Here is a 16,071-nt window from a genome sequence, read left to right on the forward strand (position 1 = left end):
ACGCTTAAAGTTGCGACGGCGCGGATTCGCACTTACTACTGATACGTCCGTCGTAAGTCTTTATGAATCTGGCCCACAGTATATACTGAATGGCAGCTGAAATTGTTAACAGCAATGTTTAGAATATAGTGGTATTGCTTGCAGAGGAGGCACTGTGCATATCTACTGCATTAACTTTTTTTTTTTTTTTCAACCTATCACGTTGCTTACTAGCCACATCATTTACTACAGGCCCATCGAATCTGCAGATTTTTTTTGTGAGTCACCCAATATTAACCACCTCCTACTCTCTGTCTCCCAAAGCATCATCTTGTCTTAAAGGTTTTCTACTATTTCACAGATATAGTCTTTGTGATGATCCACTGCTTTCCAGCATCCCTTCGGGTACCCCAAATGTACTAGTATTCTTTACCTTAACCAACATCCACCCTGATTCTCCTGGGATCTGCTTCTCTCTCCATTCCTCTTGCACAGCACTGTGCATTATTCTAATTGTTGCCAAGTCATTTGAGGACATGGTGGATGATTTTCTGCATGTATACCGACACTAGAGGGCCAAGGTCTATAGAATGATCAGTTTCAGACTGCAGTACAGATCCTGCATTCTGTTACTTATCTGATGTACCATTTGTGTGTCACAAATGTGTTGAGGAGGGAATGCTCTTGTCATCATTAAGGAATTTACTGGGATCCTGCTGTTGGGACTTATGCCTTATGCCTTGTACATACGATCGGAATTTCAGATGGAAAAAGTCAGATGGAATTTTTTCATCTGATATTCCGACCGTGTGTATGCCCCATCGGACTTTTTCCGTCGGAAATTGTGACGGAGTTAGAAAGAGAACATGTTCTCTTTTTTTCAGACGGAAAAAAAATCCTATTGGAAATTCCGTTCGTCTGTATGGAACTCCGATGGATAGGCTAGGCTAGGCTTGTCGTAGTGTTGTACGTCACCGCCTTTTTGATGGTCGGAATTTGGTGTGTCCGTGTGTATGCAAGACAGCTTGAACTGAATTCCGTCTGAACAACTAGTCGGGGTTTATTCCGACGGAAACTCTGATCGTGTGTACAGGGTATCATGCCGCGTACACACGATCATTTTTCGGCATGAAAAAATGTCATTTAAAATGATCGTGTGAGGGCTTCATATCATTTTTCGGCTTCTGAAAAACGACTATTTTTTTTTCGAGCATGCTGCATTTTTTAACAACGTTTAAACAATGTAGTTTTTCGGGTTGTAAAAAATTATCGTGTGTGGGCTAAAACGACGTTAAAAACCTGCGCATGCTCAGAAGCAAGTTATGAGACGGGAGCGGTCGTTCTGGTAAAACTACCGTTCATAATGGAATAAGCACATTCATCACGCTGTAACAGACAGAAAAGCGCGAATCATATTTTACTAACACAAAATCAGCTAAAGCAGCCCCAAGGGTGGCGTCATCCGCATGGAACTTCCCCTTTATAGTGCCGTCGTACGTGTTGTACGTCACCGCGGTTTGCTAGAGCATTTTTTTTCACAATCGTGTGTAGGCAAGACCGTTTTAATGATGAAGTTGGAAAAACGTTGTTTTTTCTACATGCTGGATTGGAGGGCTGGATTGGAGCTTGTTTTTCAGCTTGAATTCTAGTACCCTACAACTATTTGTGAACTAAAAATGTACACCTGATTTCTTAGAGTTCTGCAGCTACAAATATCAATACTATGTACCCATTAAATAACTTTTGAAAACAATTGGGACTATAATTTTAATTATGCATAGGTAGCAAATCTGCCATTACCAACACAAGTGCTGTATAGTTGTATTCTGGCAAAAATCTAAATTGGTAATAAATACTGTAGGTGTTCTATGCCTTTAACACAATTTGAAATCACAGTTCCTAGCATGCATTGTTAGGCAACATGTGCATTTTAAGTAATCCTCTCACAGATGTCAGTCGTATAACTTTAGCAGTATTAACCCCCTAAGACTGCAGATCTACACTGCTAGTATTCTTTGCTGCACTGCCTATTTAGAGCCACTGCAGCCTTCAATTCATTCTACATAAATTCAAAGCCAACAGCGTGGCTCGTGTACCACAGTTAAGACAGGGAACTGCCATAAAGAATACTGTCTATGCAAACAAGTAAAGCCATTATTCTATAACAAAATTGCATATATTAAATGGCAAAAAGAAATAAGGTGTATACTAAAAGAATATGGAAGAGGTACTAAAGGAACTATACAAAAGGTGTCATTACCAATTGCAGTGACACTGCTTTGTTCAAATTAGGGTTGCCTAAACTAATTGAAAGTATTATGCCGCGTACACACAATGATTTTTCGGCATGAAAAAAAACGACGTTTTTAAAAACGTCATTTAAAATGATCGTGTGTGGGCTTCACATCGTTTTTCGGCTTCTGAAAAATAAAAAATGTCGTTTTTCGGGTTGTAAAAAATGATCGTGTGTGGGCTAAAATGACGTTTTAAACCCGCACATGCTCAGAAGCGAGTTATTAGACGGGAGCGCTCGTTCTGGTAAAACTACCATTCATACTGGAGTAAGCACATTCATCACGCTGTAACAGACAAAAAAATGTGAATCGTCTTTTACTAACACAGAATCAGCTAAAAGCAGCCCAAAGGCGAATAGAACTTCCCTTTTAGAGTGCCGTCGTACGTGTTGTACGTCACCGCGCTTTGTTCATCATTTTTCAAAAACGATGGTGTGTGGGCAACATCGTTTTTAATGATGAAGTTGGAAAAACTTTGTTTTTTGGACATGCTGAAAAACGATCGTGTGTACGCGGCATTACTCTAGCAGCACAAACAGGATATTGAATTTATGTACTGCTAAATATTATAGTAGATATAGCTGGTATAAAGGACCACTAATTTTAGCCATAATGCTGGCCTTTTCTGAGCAGCCAAAGCTCAATGACAATTACAGGTGGTGCCACTACTTGTCTGCTCCTGCCCCCCTCCCTTAAAGGGGTTGTAAAGGTTTGTTTTTTTATTTTTTACATAGGTTCCTTTAACCACTTAAGACCCGGACCAATATTCAGGTAAAGGACCAAGCCACTTTTTGCGATTCGGCACTGCGTCGATTTAACTGACAATTGCGGTCGTGCGCCCTGGCTCCCAAACAAAACTGGCGTCCTTTTTTTCCCACAAATAGAGCTTTCTTTTGGTGGTATTTGATCACCTCTGCGGTTTTTATTTTTTGCGTTATAAACAAAAATAGAGCGACAATTTTGAAAAAATTCAATATTTTGATGCCCCACCGTATTTGCACAGCGGCCTTACAAGCACACTTTTTTTGGAAAAAAATACACTTTTTTTATAAAAAAATAAGACAACAATAAAGTTAGGCAATATATATATATATATATATATATATATATATATATATATATATATATATGTATATTGCAAAAGATGACGTTGCACCAAGTAAATTGATACCCAACATGTCATGCTTCAAAATTGCGCCCGCTCGTGGAATGGCGACAAACTTTTACCGTTAAAAATCTCCATAGGCAATGTTTAAAAAATTCTACAGGTTGCATGTTTTGAGTTACAGAGCAGCTCTTGTGCTAGAATTATTGCTCTCGCTCGAACCATTCTGGTGATACCTCACATGTGTGTTTGATCACCGTTTTCATATGCAGGCGCTACTCACGTATGCGTTCACTTCTGCACGTGAGCTCAGCGTGGCGGGGGTCGTTAAAAAATATATATATTTTTTTCTATTTTATTTACTTTTTATTTATTTATTTTTTACACTGTTCTTTAAAAAAACAAAAAAAAAACACTTTTATACCTATTACAAGGAATGTAAACATCCCTTGTAATAGAAAAAAAAGCATGACAGGGCCTCTTAAATATGAGATCTGGGGTTAAAAAGACCTTAGATCTCATATTTACACTAAAATGGAATAAAAAAAAATGTAATTTGAAAATAAATAAATAAAAGTCCCTTTAAAGGGGTTGTGAGGGCAGAAGGTTTTTTTATCTTAATGTATTCTATGCATTAGGATAAAAAGGTTTTTGTGTGTAGCAGCCCCCCCAGCACCCCCCAATTACCTTCTTGATCTCCTTCTCTCTCCAGCGATGTCCACAATGTGGGGGGGGGGGATCAATTTTGTTTTGGTACAGCATCGCACGATCACGCAATTGTCAGTTAAAGAGACACAAAAAATGGCCTGGTCATTAATGGGGTAAATCCTTCTGGGGCTGAAAGCCTGGAGGGGAGATACATGTGAGACATGTGTGACCTGTGTGATGACATCATGCTGGGAGGAGCTAGGTGCCATCTTGCTGAGCTGACAGATCTACACTGTGTATACCGTATTTATCGCGGTATAACGCGCTCTGGCGTATACCGCGCACCCCCAAAGTGGCCCCCAATCCTGTGGGAAAAAAAGATTTTTTGTTTTTTTGTACTTACAGTTTTGGTGTCTTGCGCGGCGTCCATCTGCGGCCTCGTCGGGTCCGGCGTCCTTCTGCAGCTTCGGGTGTCCTCTTCGGCGGGTCCGGCGTCTGTCTTCGGCGGGTCGGGCGTCCATCTTCGGCGGGTCCGGTGTCCATCTTCGGCGGGTCCGGCGTCCTTCTGCGGCGTCCTCCCGCTCGTTTCCCGCCACGACTTTGAATACTGCGCCCGCATATAGCGAGCGCAGTACACTCGTGAATCTTCGGACAGGCTTGGGCGCCTCTCGCACTGACGTCCTGTACGCTCAGGACGTCAGGACGTCAGTACGAGAGGCGCCGAGACTGCCCGAAGATTCACGAGTGTACTGCGCTCGCTATATGCGGGCGCAGTATTCAAACTCGTGGCGGGAAAGCGGGTATCGGCGTATATCGCGCACCCACGATTTTGCCCTGATTTTCAGGGCAAAATAGTGCGCGGTATACGCCGATAAATACGGTATGCGTGCTGTGATGTACCGTATGTGTCTCTGTGCATTGTGAGTGTCATGCCCTGTACACATGATCGGAATTTCAAGCTGTCTTGCATACACACTGTCAGCCCAAATTCCGACCGTCCAAAACGCGGTGACGTAAAAGACTATGACGAGCCGAGAAAAAGTGAAGTTCAATGCTTCCAAGCATGCGTCAACTTGATTCTGAGCATGCGTGGGCTTTTTTTCCATCGGAGTTCCACACAGACGATAGGAATTTCCTATCATTTTTTTTTTCCATCGGGAAAAAAATTAAAACATGTTCTATTTCTAAACACAGACGGAAAAAAGTCAGATGGGGCCCACACACCATCGAAAATTTTCATTTGACTTTTTTCATCGGAAATTCCAATCGTGTGTACACGGCATCAGTCCTTTTTATTCTTTTATTAAAAAGTAATTGGCAATACTATACTATGGGATCTTTTTTGCATATATCTCTTTGAGTCTTTTTATGCAAGAGCTGTGGAATATGGAGATGTGACCTGGGTGCTGCTGACCTGTTGCTTATGTGATATATATATTTATATTTATGAGCGCTTCGCTTTTAGTAGGTTTACATTGAAGGATATTTCAGGTGCATTGACTGCCTTGCGCAATAGGTGAATGAAAATGGAAGCACTGTGCAAAGTAACTTATTAAAATGTTTGGACCCCACTGGTTCACCCAGTGCTGGATCCTGCCATTATATTTGGAGGATTAAACTTTGAACCACCTTTTTTGGTACATGATCATTAAATAAAAGGATATTCTAATGAAAAAGATTGTTACTAATAAACATCTGTAAAATATCTGAATGTACACACTTAAATTATTATAACAACCAATTTATCCCTCTTACTTGATTGTTTTTATCTGCTTGCTCCAGCAGCCAGGGAAGTGTACCAGTTATCAGCCTGATCTCAGGCAGAGGAGAGGATAGCCTGCATATGCACCCTACATCCTCTCATTGTTTGAAATTTGTGCTTTAGAGGGAAAACTGTGCAAATATAGCAACCTCAGGTTGAAGACAGATTTTTACAAATTCCTAATCTATTTTATGCTACTCCAGGCCAAATCTAGCAAAATGAAGAATCCTTTATCCAGTGGTGAATTTAGGTTGTGTGCTGCCCTAGGCCTGACTAAACTCTTGCAAACCCTAATTTAAATATGCCCACCCTTCCAGTCAAGGCCACACCCCCTGCTGTTTAAGACCTGCCCTGAAATTTTCGAGTGGGGACACCGAGGGTCTGGGAGAGGGGGGGGGATGGATTCCCTTAATTTGCATAGATTTCCTCTCACTTCCTGTTTGGCTATGGGGCAGGAAGTGAAGGGAAATCTCTGCAATGGGACAGGGATGGTAAATAATAAACTGACAGGGGCTATAACCCTCCCTAAGAGCCAGTTCACACTCAGGCCCCATACACACGAGAGGATTTATCCGCGGATACGGTCCAGCGGACCGTATCCGCGGATAAATCCTCTCGAGGATTTCAGCAGATTTCTATGCGATGGCGTGTACACACCATCGCATTGAAATCCGCGCCGAAATCCTCTGGCGATGACGTGTCGCGCCGTCGCCGCGATTATGACGCGGCGACGGGCGCGACGCTGTCATATAAGGAATTCCATGCATGCGTCAAATCATTACGACGCGTGCGGGGAATCCCTTTGGACGGATGGATCCGGTGAGTCTGTACAGACGAGCGGATCCATCCGTTGGGATGGACTTCAGCAGATGGATTTGTTGAGCATGCCAGCAAATATTCATCTGCTGGAAATCCATCCCAGGGGAGATTTATCCGCGGATAAATATCCGCCGGAGTGTACACACCATAGAATCTATCCGCTGAAACCCATTCGATGGGATTTATCTGCGGATAGATTCTATGGTGTGTACGGGGCCTTAGGCAGCACGACTTCGGGGGCGACTCCGCAAGGCGTCCTGAAGACGACTTCAGAGGCGACCTGCAAAATTACCACTGTATAGAAGTCAATGCAAGTCACCCCGAGCCGCCCCCAAAGTCGTACAAGAACCTTTTTCTAAGTCGGAGCGACTTGCGTCGCTCCTATTAGAACGGTTCTATTGCATAGAATGGGACGCGACTCGTCAGGCGGCTGAGCCGCCTGACGAGTCGCCACAGTGTAAACCGGCTCTTACTCTATCCAAAAGGAAAAAAAATGTTGCTTATAGCACAAGCCGTCAGGGACTCTTTCCGTGCTGCCCCCCTGCAAAGTGCTGCCCTAGGCCAGAATACAGCGTTGCCTTTATCTTTTGAGTAGACAAAAAACAGGAGAAATAGCCATCACACCTGGAGAAGTACCTCAATATGAAAAAGATCTGTACTTTCCCTGAAGCTGAGGGCTACATCCTTACAATACAAGATTGCTGTCCAATGTTACATATATGTTCAATACACACAAAAGCAGCAATGATAATCATTCTTCCCTTACCGTAGATATGTTGATTAGATATGACGTTGGTCCAGTTATGATGGCTGGCCCACTCCAGCTGATATTAATACTCTGTGGGGAGGTAGCAACAACATTTATGTTTTGTGGAGGTCCTTCTGCAGCTATAGTAAATGGTAAAAAGAGAAATATTAAGTTTCGTTTTCATGTACCTTTTCTATAGTGCACACTTGGAAACAGACAGCGCTGTAATAACGAAGGCAGCAGGAGCATATTGTGAATTGAAAACTTTTGTTTCAGCGTTATGGTAATGGGAATAAATTCTGAATAATGATAGAGTGGGAATGTAGAATAGCTGTTCATAGACAGGATAATATTTCAACAAGTAGAAAAGCTGATGAGACATCCACCTGTCCTTCTGCACTACAGGGACACACCCAATATTTTTGCCAGCTAGGCCAACAGATTGATGGGCCTCACATGAGTTGTAAAAGCTCTGCTACCTTTTTACATAGAAAAAGGACTCATTGTAATAATGCTCATGATTTGATATAATTGTTCGAAAAAGCACATCTACGTGATCATATTGGTACCAGAGTACAGAAAGGAAATATCTTGAATGTTCAAATGCAGGGCCTTTCCTCATGCACAGTGGCAGTGGAAGCTAAGCGTTGGAGCCAAAAGATTTCCTGCATGCCAGCATAAATTCAGCCGTGATATCATCCAGCCAGCAGAAAAGCTGGGCATATTCAAGAGTAAGTACATAAGTTATCCCTGAACACCAATACTGGGGGCTTTCCTGATCCCATTGACACCTATTCCTACTGTACCACTATTACTCTGACAGACCACTAATGCAGGTCATTTTCTTTTTTTTAAATCTAATGAACTGAGAATTTTTCCACTGACCACTACCAAAGGGGCTTTTTTGCTCCCACGGACACAGTGCAATTATTACTCTCAATAACCTCTGCCACTTAGGTATTTTTTTCTCCCACTGACCTGTGACTCAGGATATTTTTTTTACTTCCACTGACCTCTTATGCCAGGGTATTTTTGACTCTACTGAAATATGATCCCAGAGTATTTGCCAAGTGGCCACATTTTGGCCTCCTAACATTCTGACAGACAGTAAAGTGATGCTTTGATTAAAACTTTTGAGGATTTCAAATGGAAGTCTGATAGTGCAGTTAATATTTCAGTTTTAGGATGCCAATGGACAGGCCTGCATGTCTGACTACCCCCCAAGCCAACGGATCTTCAGAGTATTCTATGAAGGTTGCCTCTGCCCACTTTTTAAGTTTATGTCAACGTGAGGGGCAGTAAGAAAGAGGTGAACTTCCCTGATAGATGCTACTGTGTTTATGATTTCTATTAGAGAACATTAATGGATGGGACAGGAAGCTGTCAGGGGGCAGAAGGTAGCTTGCCAACCTAAACATGAACGTTTTAACCACACTGAGTTAAAGTTTGTATTTAATACTTTTTATAGGTAGAATTAAAACATAACCATAATAATATACACAACATTTTAATAATTGTTACCACATGCATTTAAACACATTTCGGTGTTAGTATGTTAATACAGAATGTGAATAAAACCTTGCACAATAGAGAAATAAGTGTTCTCAACACCAGTTGATGTCATCAATATATTCCAAAGAAATAACCTATGTTTATGTCAGCAATATCAATAAAATTCCTTTAAACGTCTAAGCAGTGGCGTAGCGTGGGGGGGGCCAAGGGGGGTTGCCCCGTGTGCAAAATTTTGAGGGGCGCAGTGGCAGGTTACCATTGGTTTGTCCAATGAAAACAGACCGATGGACTGTTTTCATCGGACAAACCGTTCGTGTGTGGGCCCCATCGGTTTGTTTTCCATCGGTGAAAAAAAAAAGAACATGTTTTAAATGTTTCCTATGGATAAAAAAAACGATAGAAAAAAATTATCATCTGTGTGGAAGTCCATCGGTCAAAAATCCACACATGTTCAGAATCAAGTTGACGCATGCTCGGAAGCATTGAACTTCATTTTTTTCAGAACGTCGTAGTGTTTTATATCACCGCGTTTTGGCACGGTCGGATTTTTGACTGATGGTGTGTAGGTAAGACTGATGAAAGTCAGCTTCATCGGATATCGGACGAAAAAAAGATCAAACTAGATTCCATCAGATATCCTTTAGTGTGTACGAGGCTTTAGAGACTGTCAGCTCTTCTGCTTCGCTATGAGGAAGAAGTTGCGGTGCAGTTGCGGTTTAGTCTCCAGTGGTGACACTGACACAGCAGTGAGTAAATGAACACTGAAGACCATCCATGATGATCCCAGGGATTGTGACCGTGCAGAGATTGGGGGGAAGGAGGAGGGCAGGCAATTGACAAGGCATCCTCTCCATTACACGCCACTCCCCTCACACGAGGTCCAGGATCCCAGCTCGTGCGACATGCTGTCTGTCCACTTAGCCCGCCCCACAGCCTGGACTTCTGACCACCGCCGCTTCTCCTGAGTCCTGCCTGTGCCTGTCTGTGTGCTGCTATGCGTCCCCGGCACTCTGACGCTGCACCAACCACCCCAGGACTGGAAGAAACCGGGCCCAGGAGAAAGAGGATGAGGCATCATCCACACAGACAGAAGCCCCTCCTTACTTGCAGCTGCACGGACATTGTGAGTGCTCCTCTACAGAGGAAAGCTCTGTACAGGATGATGGCAGGGGGCTGAGTTCTGAACTAGAATCTGCGGGAAAGAGAGCTCTGTATTGGGAGGGATGTACACAGCGCACCCCCTCAACCCTGCAAGCCGCACAAAGTGCACCCCCTCAAACCTGCAAGACACACACAGCGCACCCCCCTCAACCCTGCAAGCCACACACAGCTGCACCCCCCTCATCCCTGCACACGTAGCGCACCCCCAATCCTGCACACCACACACAGCGCATCCCCCTTAACCCTGCACGCCACACAAGGCGCACCGCACCAATATGCAAAACCGTGCAATAAGACAATAAACATAGTTCAGCTAACTTATAATTACAACATGACAACGTAAAGAAAATGTCAACCAAAGGTACCAAACGTACTAATCTTCAGCTACTAAATATTACATAAATTAGAACTGAAACCGATTTTTTTTTAATTTAAATTTTTTAAGCTAATAATATCATTATATAGTAACTGATGCAAAGGTTTTGTACATGCATGCTGAGATCTTGCACTACGGACACAGTGAATACTTGTGCCTTATGAAGTATTGAAGTATGCTTTGTTAAAAAAAAAAAATAATGATTTACTTCTTTTTGTCCAGTGCTAGAACTGTTAGACATTAACATAACTCGTATAAATCATAAAAATTCACTAACTATGGATAAAACATCTTTCCTATCATAATCCAATCACTTCCGCTCATAAGAGCTTTTGTCCTGGTTACTACAATAATGCATTTACTGTAACTAACAAGCATCATTTCCTGATTAACATGCTTCCATCGCTGTACAGGAATGTAGGTCTTATAGAGGTCAGGGTCATCTTTGCAATTCATCTGTGTCCTGATACTAGGGTAGCTGTAAAGTGTGCTTGCTGTGTAAAGGATCTGGAGAACCAATCATTTGGGCTTTGAGCTTGGAAAAAAACACAAGAAGTCAGACTGAGTACAGCTCCTAATACCAGCGCATAATATGATGTTATATCATTATTTCACAGCTAAGCCAAGCTGACTTCAAAAACATTGCATGTATCTTTATGGTTTATTGTAACCTTACTTAAATTTAAACACTAAAAGCATTAATCTGTTTCTTCAAGGGCAAGATTGAGATGACGAGATCCATCCTCAGGAAATGAAGTGGAGACACAGACTATAGAAATTATAATGCGACAGAAAATACATATACAGGTCACTTGTATTAACCAAATCGTGTCCAAGAGTCTTTATATTTTCATCTGGGTAGAAGGCTTTTGTGGTTTATATTCCCTATCTTTATATAGAGAAAATTGAGTACTGTCCGTGATACTTTTTTTATTTGCACTAACATACAATTATTCAGGCCAAGCTATCTATATATAGTAGCAAGAATTCCAATACTGGAATGCATGATCATAATATGCTGTCACACATATCCAAGTGAAAGGGCACATGGACGCCAAAATGCTGAGGGACATACTAAAACTTCACAATTAGCTGAACCACAGCCTAATGCTAATAAAAATAGCCAAGTTTCATTTATTATTTCATATTTCAATTTCCACGTCAGTGCTTTAAGTGAGGCCTAGTACACACGACCGAGAATCTAGTACACACGACCGAGAATCTTGGCAAGAAACTCTTGCCGCCGGAGTGTACTGACTGTCATTTCAAAAGAACCACGGTTCTCTTGAAAGTAAAGAACGCGGTGACGTCATCGCTTATGACGAGCATGCGCTCGTCACATTCCATGCCATCGCCGCCATCTTGCTTTACCCTACCTATGCAGTGGAAGCTTCCGCGCATGTGTCAAAGTCATTTCGAGCATGCGCGGGATTCCACGGCGAAAGGTAAGTATAGGAAAAGGGAATAGTCGCTCCAGATGGGAACCCAGATGAATATCCTCAGTTGCAGACAATTTAGGTGCAGGCAATGCACTTAGCAAAGCAGGAACAAAGATTGTCTCTGGACAGCCGCACACTGAACAAATTGTAGCCTTTTATTAAAAGAAGGACAGCACTGCAAGTCACAGCAAAATAACTGTTTTAGAAAAAATTGTTCATGAGCTGGCCCCTCCAAAAGTACCAGTCTGAGGACAGCTACCAGGAGATCAGTAATGTATTATGGTATTTTGCTGCACTAGGCAAGACTAAAATCAGGCACCCCCATTGTAAATGTATCCCACCTGTTAAAGGTGGGGTCTCTGGTGGCTGTGTGGGGTTTCTGGTGGCTGTGTGTGGTCTATAGTGGCTTTGTGGGATCCCTGGTGGCTGTGTGGGGTCTCTGGTATTTATATGGGGTCTATGGTGGCTGTGTGGTGTCTCTGGAGAGAAAGGGGGTTGAGAGAGAGGGGGGTTGAGAAAGAGAGAGGCGGGGTGAGAGTAAGAGGTGGAAAAACAAGTAAGAGGGTGAGAAATAGGGGGGAGAGAGAGGGTAGTGAGAGAGGGAGGGGGTGAGAGAGGGAGGTGGGTGTAAGAGAGAGAGGGGAGCCCTATCCCCCCATACTACACCAGGAGACTCTCCTATCCTCCCCTCCAAAAGAAAACTTCACCAGACTCTCACCTTTCTGCAGCCCGCATGCTCCTTTTTACCAGCTGTTTGTAGCGAGGCTGCCGAGACACAATCACAGCCTGGGACTCTAACCTGCTCTGCCAATTGAGCTACTACCAAGATGGGAGGCAGCAGCCACCTCCACCTCCTGCTTCTGCTTCGCTCTCCTGTCACTGAACAGTCAGTCTGTGGCCACCCCTGGTGTTACCCCTCTGGCGGGTGTCACTGGTTTGTGGTCCAAACCCCCAACCCCCCCCCACCCCCGTAGCGACACCACCTCTTCTCTGCAATCCTCATAGTGTCCCTTCTGCTCTCCCAAAAGAAAGTATTTCAATAGGGAAAGCATACAGTATATGCAACCTTTCTCACACACCTACCCTTTGACAACCCAGTGGAAACAACTACCATCTATCTCACTGTTCTTTCCTTTGAAACTGCTAATTCCCAATCAGAAAGTCTTAAATGGACTGTGGAAGAGCATACTGTATACCCATGTCGATAACAGCTTATATGCCTACATGTTCTAAAAGATTGTACATGTTGTATCTAGAGCATTGTTCATGACAGCCCTGTTAAAAGTACAAACCTAATGACACAAGCCACAAAGCTTTTTCACACTTTTGGTACCCAGAGAAAGGTTATTTCTATGGGAAGTTGTTGTGCGTCCTATGTGAAGCCTACCCAACACCTTTGTGGGAACAGTTAAGTTTCTACCACCTAACTGTGGCTTATTTTGAAACCACTACTTACCCATCAGAGTGTGTTAACTATCCTGTGAAGTCCCAGAATTTCACAGGACAGTTAACGCAACCACCAAAAGATTCATTCAGTTGAGACCTAGATGCTACAATGTCAAGATAAAGGAATATTTGCCAACTGCAATGCAAAATATAATTCCTATACAGAAAAAAAAAACATACCTTGCATGTGTATTTGAAATTTTATAGAATTAGACTTCTAAGATTCACAAACTGTGTAGCCAACATTTGTTAACTGGTGCTGTATGTATTCTTCTTGCTTAATAATGTTAAAATCAATGTTAATATATTGTAATTGTTTTTATTATTATTATTATTATTATTATTATTATTATTTTATTTTAACCAAAATGGTTAGTTGGTTAGTTAGTTAGTTAGTTAGTTAGTTAGTGTTTATGAAGAAGATGTGTTCACTTACGACCAGATAAAGTTTGCACATTTATCCACGGTGAGGATGTACCATATCCGGCATTAGTGCTAGCACTAACTTTAAATCTATACCATCTGTACTTTTTTAAGCCATAAATTGTCTTCTCAACAATATTGTCTCCATACGAGTAGAAGTCCTTGCTTGTCTCAACACATTCACCAAAGTTCCAGTCATAACATTCAGTGGAAAGAAGCTGAGCTGTGATTTTGTAGTTCTTTAAATACCCATTTGTCGGGTATGGTCTATTCCACTGCAATGTGACACTTGTAGAGTCAATACTTAAAAAAGTAACATGTCGTGGAGCACTGGGGACTAAAAGAAAGAAACCAGTAATAAAATACGTGCAACACACAAAATGTCTTCTGTGTATACTGTACAATACAGATCAGAACTTGATAACTTCATAAACAAACCCAATTGCTATATTGATAGACACCTTTCTTGTGGAGCTAAGCTAAAATCGTTAAAAAAGATTATTTTTGAACAGTAACACATTTATTTAAAAGAGAAGTGTGGGATTTCAAAATAACAAACATAAATACTCAGCTAGGCTGAGCTCAGTTCTTGGTCTTCAGTGAGTAGAGAGCCGGTGACGGTCAGTCACCGGCTCTGTGCTCTGCCCCTCCAGTACTCACTGGAGTGCCGGGATGTGGAAGGGGAAGGAACCGATGGCCAACAGACTTTATTCTGTTGGCTGAATCTGGGTCACAGGAGTGCAGAACTAAGTGCACTCCTGTGACTCACAAAAAAAGTTTGCGCAAAAGAGCTTTGGTCCTACTTCTACTTTAATGTATTACATACTAGATGTATGCACAAACAATTGCTAATTGAAAATAATCATTGAGAAGTCCATCAACCCATTTCCCAGTCAGAATACAATCTGCATGGAGTTTGCATGTTCTTTCTGTGCTTGCATGCATTTCCTGCAGGTACTTTTGCTTTCCTTCCACACTCAAATGACATGCTGGTAGGTTAGCTAGCTGTTGTCTACCTTGGCCCTACTATGTGTTTGCACTAATGGTAAGTATGGCTCTTGGATTATAATCCCTTTAAAGGGCAGAGACTGATATGAATCTGTAAAGTTCTGATTCAGTTGTGAGCTATATAAATCCCTGTGATAAATTAATAATGTAGAAATCTGTTATATAATCATGTCTAGCGTCATTAAGAATATTGGATCCTGGCCTGTTCAATAACAATACAATACTATATGCCAAGTCCTTGCATACAGTCCTGTAGACAGTCAGCAGGCGCATGGTCTAGCAGACGGACGTGTGCCTGAGAGCTCCTCTCACCTGACCTCCAGTACTCTCGGCCCAGCAGACAGCTAGGCAGGCAGGCAGGTGCTTTTTTTCCGGCAGGATCAACAACACCAGCTTCCTACCTCCAGCTTCCAGCTCCCAGGAACAACAGCTCGCTTCCTCCCCCTTGGGCCCCTCTTCTCCACAGTCTCCAGGGAGACTAAACAGGTAGGCCCCTGCTTTTCAGGGCCATCCACCTCCCCTGAGTCGTTGGTGGCCGTCCTTGTCAGGATAAGCCGCTGGATCGGCAAAATTACTGCGGATCTCCCCCTCTTTGGTGACCCCCAAACTGCCATCCACATCCCCGACCTCTATTGAAGCATCCTTCCCTCCCTCCCTCGGCCCCCCCCCCCCTGCCGCTGTTTCTCCAGTTTTTCTTTGATCCGCGCCAGCCGCGCCTGTTTTGCGGCAGCCGCGTCTTAGGAAAGACCGCGGCTTCATCCGCGGCCTAGCGGCGCATCACAGTTTCACACAGAAACATCCCCAGAACGGTCCACCATACCCCCCTTACCCCTGGAAGACCCTATCCACCTCCAACTCAACCTAATCATACCAGCTGCTTCTCTGGTATCAATTCCCCCTAGCAGATAGCCCCCCTGCCTGGGTCTTTTTACCTGTTGTCAGCGGCCATCTTGGTACACCCTCCTTGATACACTCCCCAGCAACAGGGATATCTCTCACCCCCATTCCCTCACAATCAAACAGTTACTTGATCCAGGGTTTGTACCGATCGCCTTTAGGGATCAGGAAGGAATTTTTTTCCCTGCCCAGCACATTGGCATAGCGCGGTCAGTTTTTTTTTGCCTTCCTCTGGATCAAGCCGGAAGAGAGGATTCACTGACTCTTCCTTTCTCCACCATCCGACCATCGCCCCCCCCCCCCGGTGACGGTGTACCATGGCAAATCTGCATTACTCGGCAAAAACCATTCGGGACCTAAGGCGATTTGCCACTACACTACCAATCGCCACCAAAAAGGCCCTAAGAATTGAGCAACTTTTGAGAGTCGATCGTCGATCGACTGTCAAAAAATT

General features: G+C 43.1%; 1 protein-coding gene across 1 annotated transcript in view; it reads right to left on the reverse strand.

The window, feature by feature from the left end:
* PTPRQ (protein tyrosine phosphatase receptor type Q) overlaps nt 1–16,071 on the reverse strand; it is a 326,169-nt gene that overhangs the window by 135,803 nt on the left and 174,295 nt on the right. The window contains exons 28-29 of the mRNA XM_040341603.1: nt 13,726–14,049; nt 7,374–7,495 (exon numbers count right to left, since the gene is read on the reverse strand). Coding sequence (XP_040197537.1) covers nt 7,374–7,495; nt 13,726–14,049 — 446 coding nt within the window. The remainder of the gene's footprint in view (nt 1–7,373; nt 7,496–13,725; nt 14,050–16,071) is intronic.

This window comes from Rana temporaria, chromosome 3 (assembly GCF_905171775.1).
Source record: "Rana temporaria chromosome 3, aRanTem1.1, whole genome shotgun sequence".
NCBI lineage: Eukaryota > Metazoa > Chordata > Amphibia > Anura > Ranidae > Rana > Rana temporaria.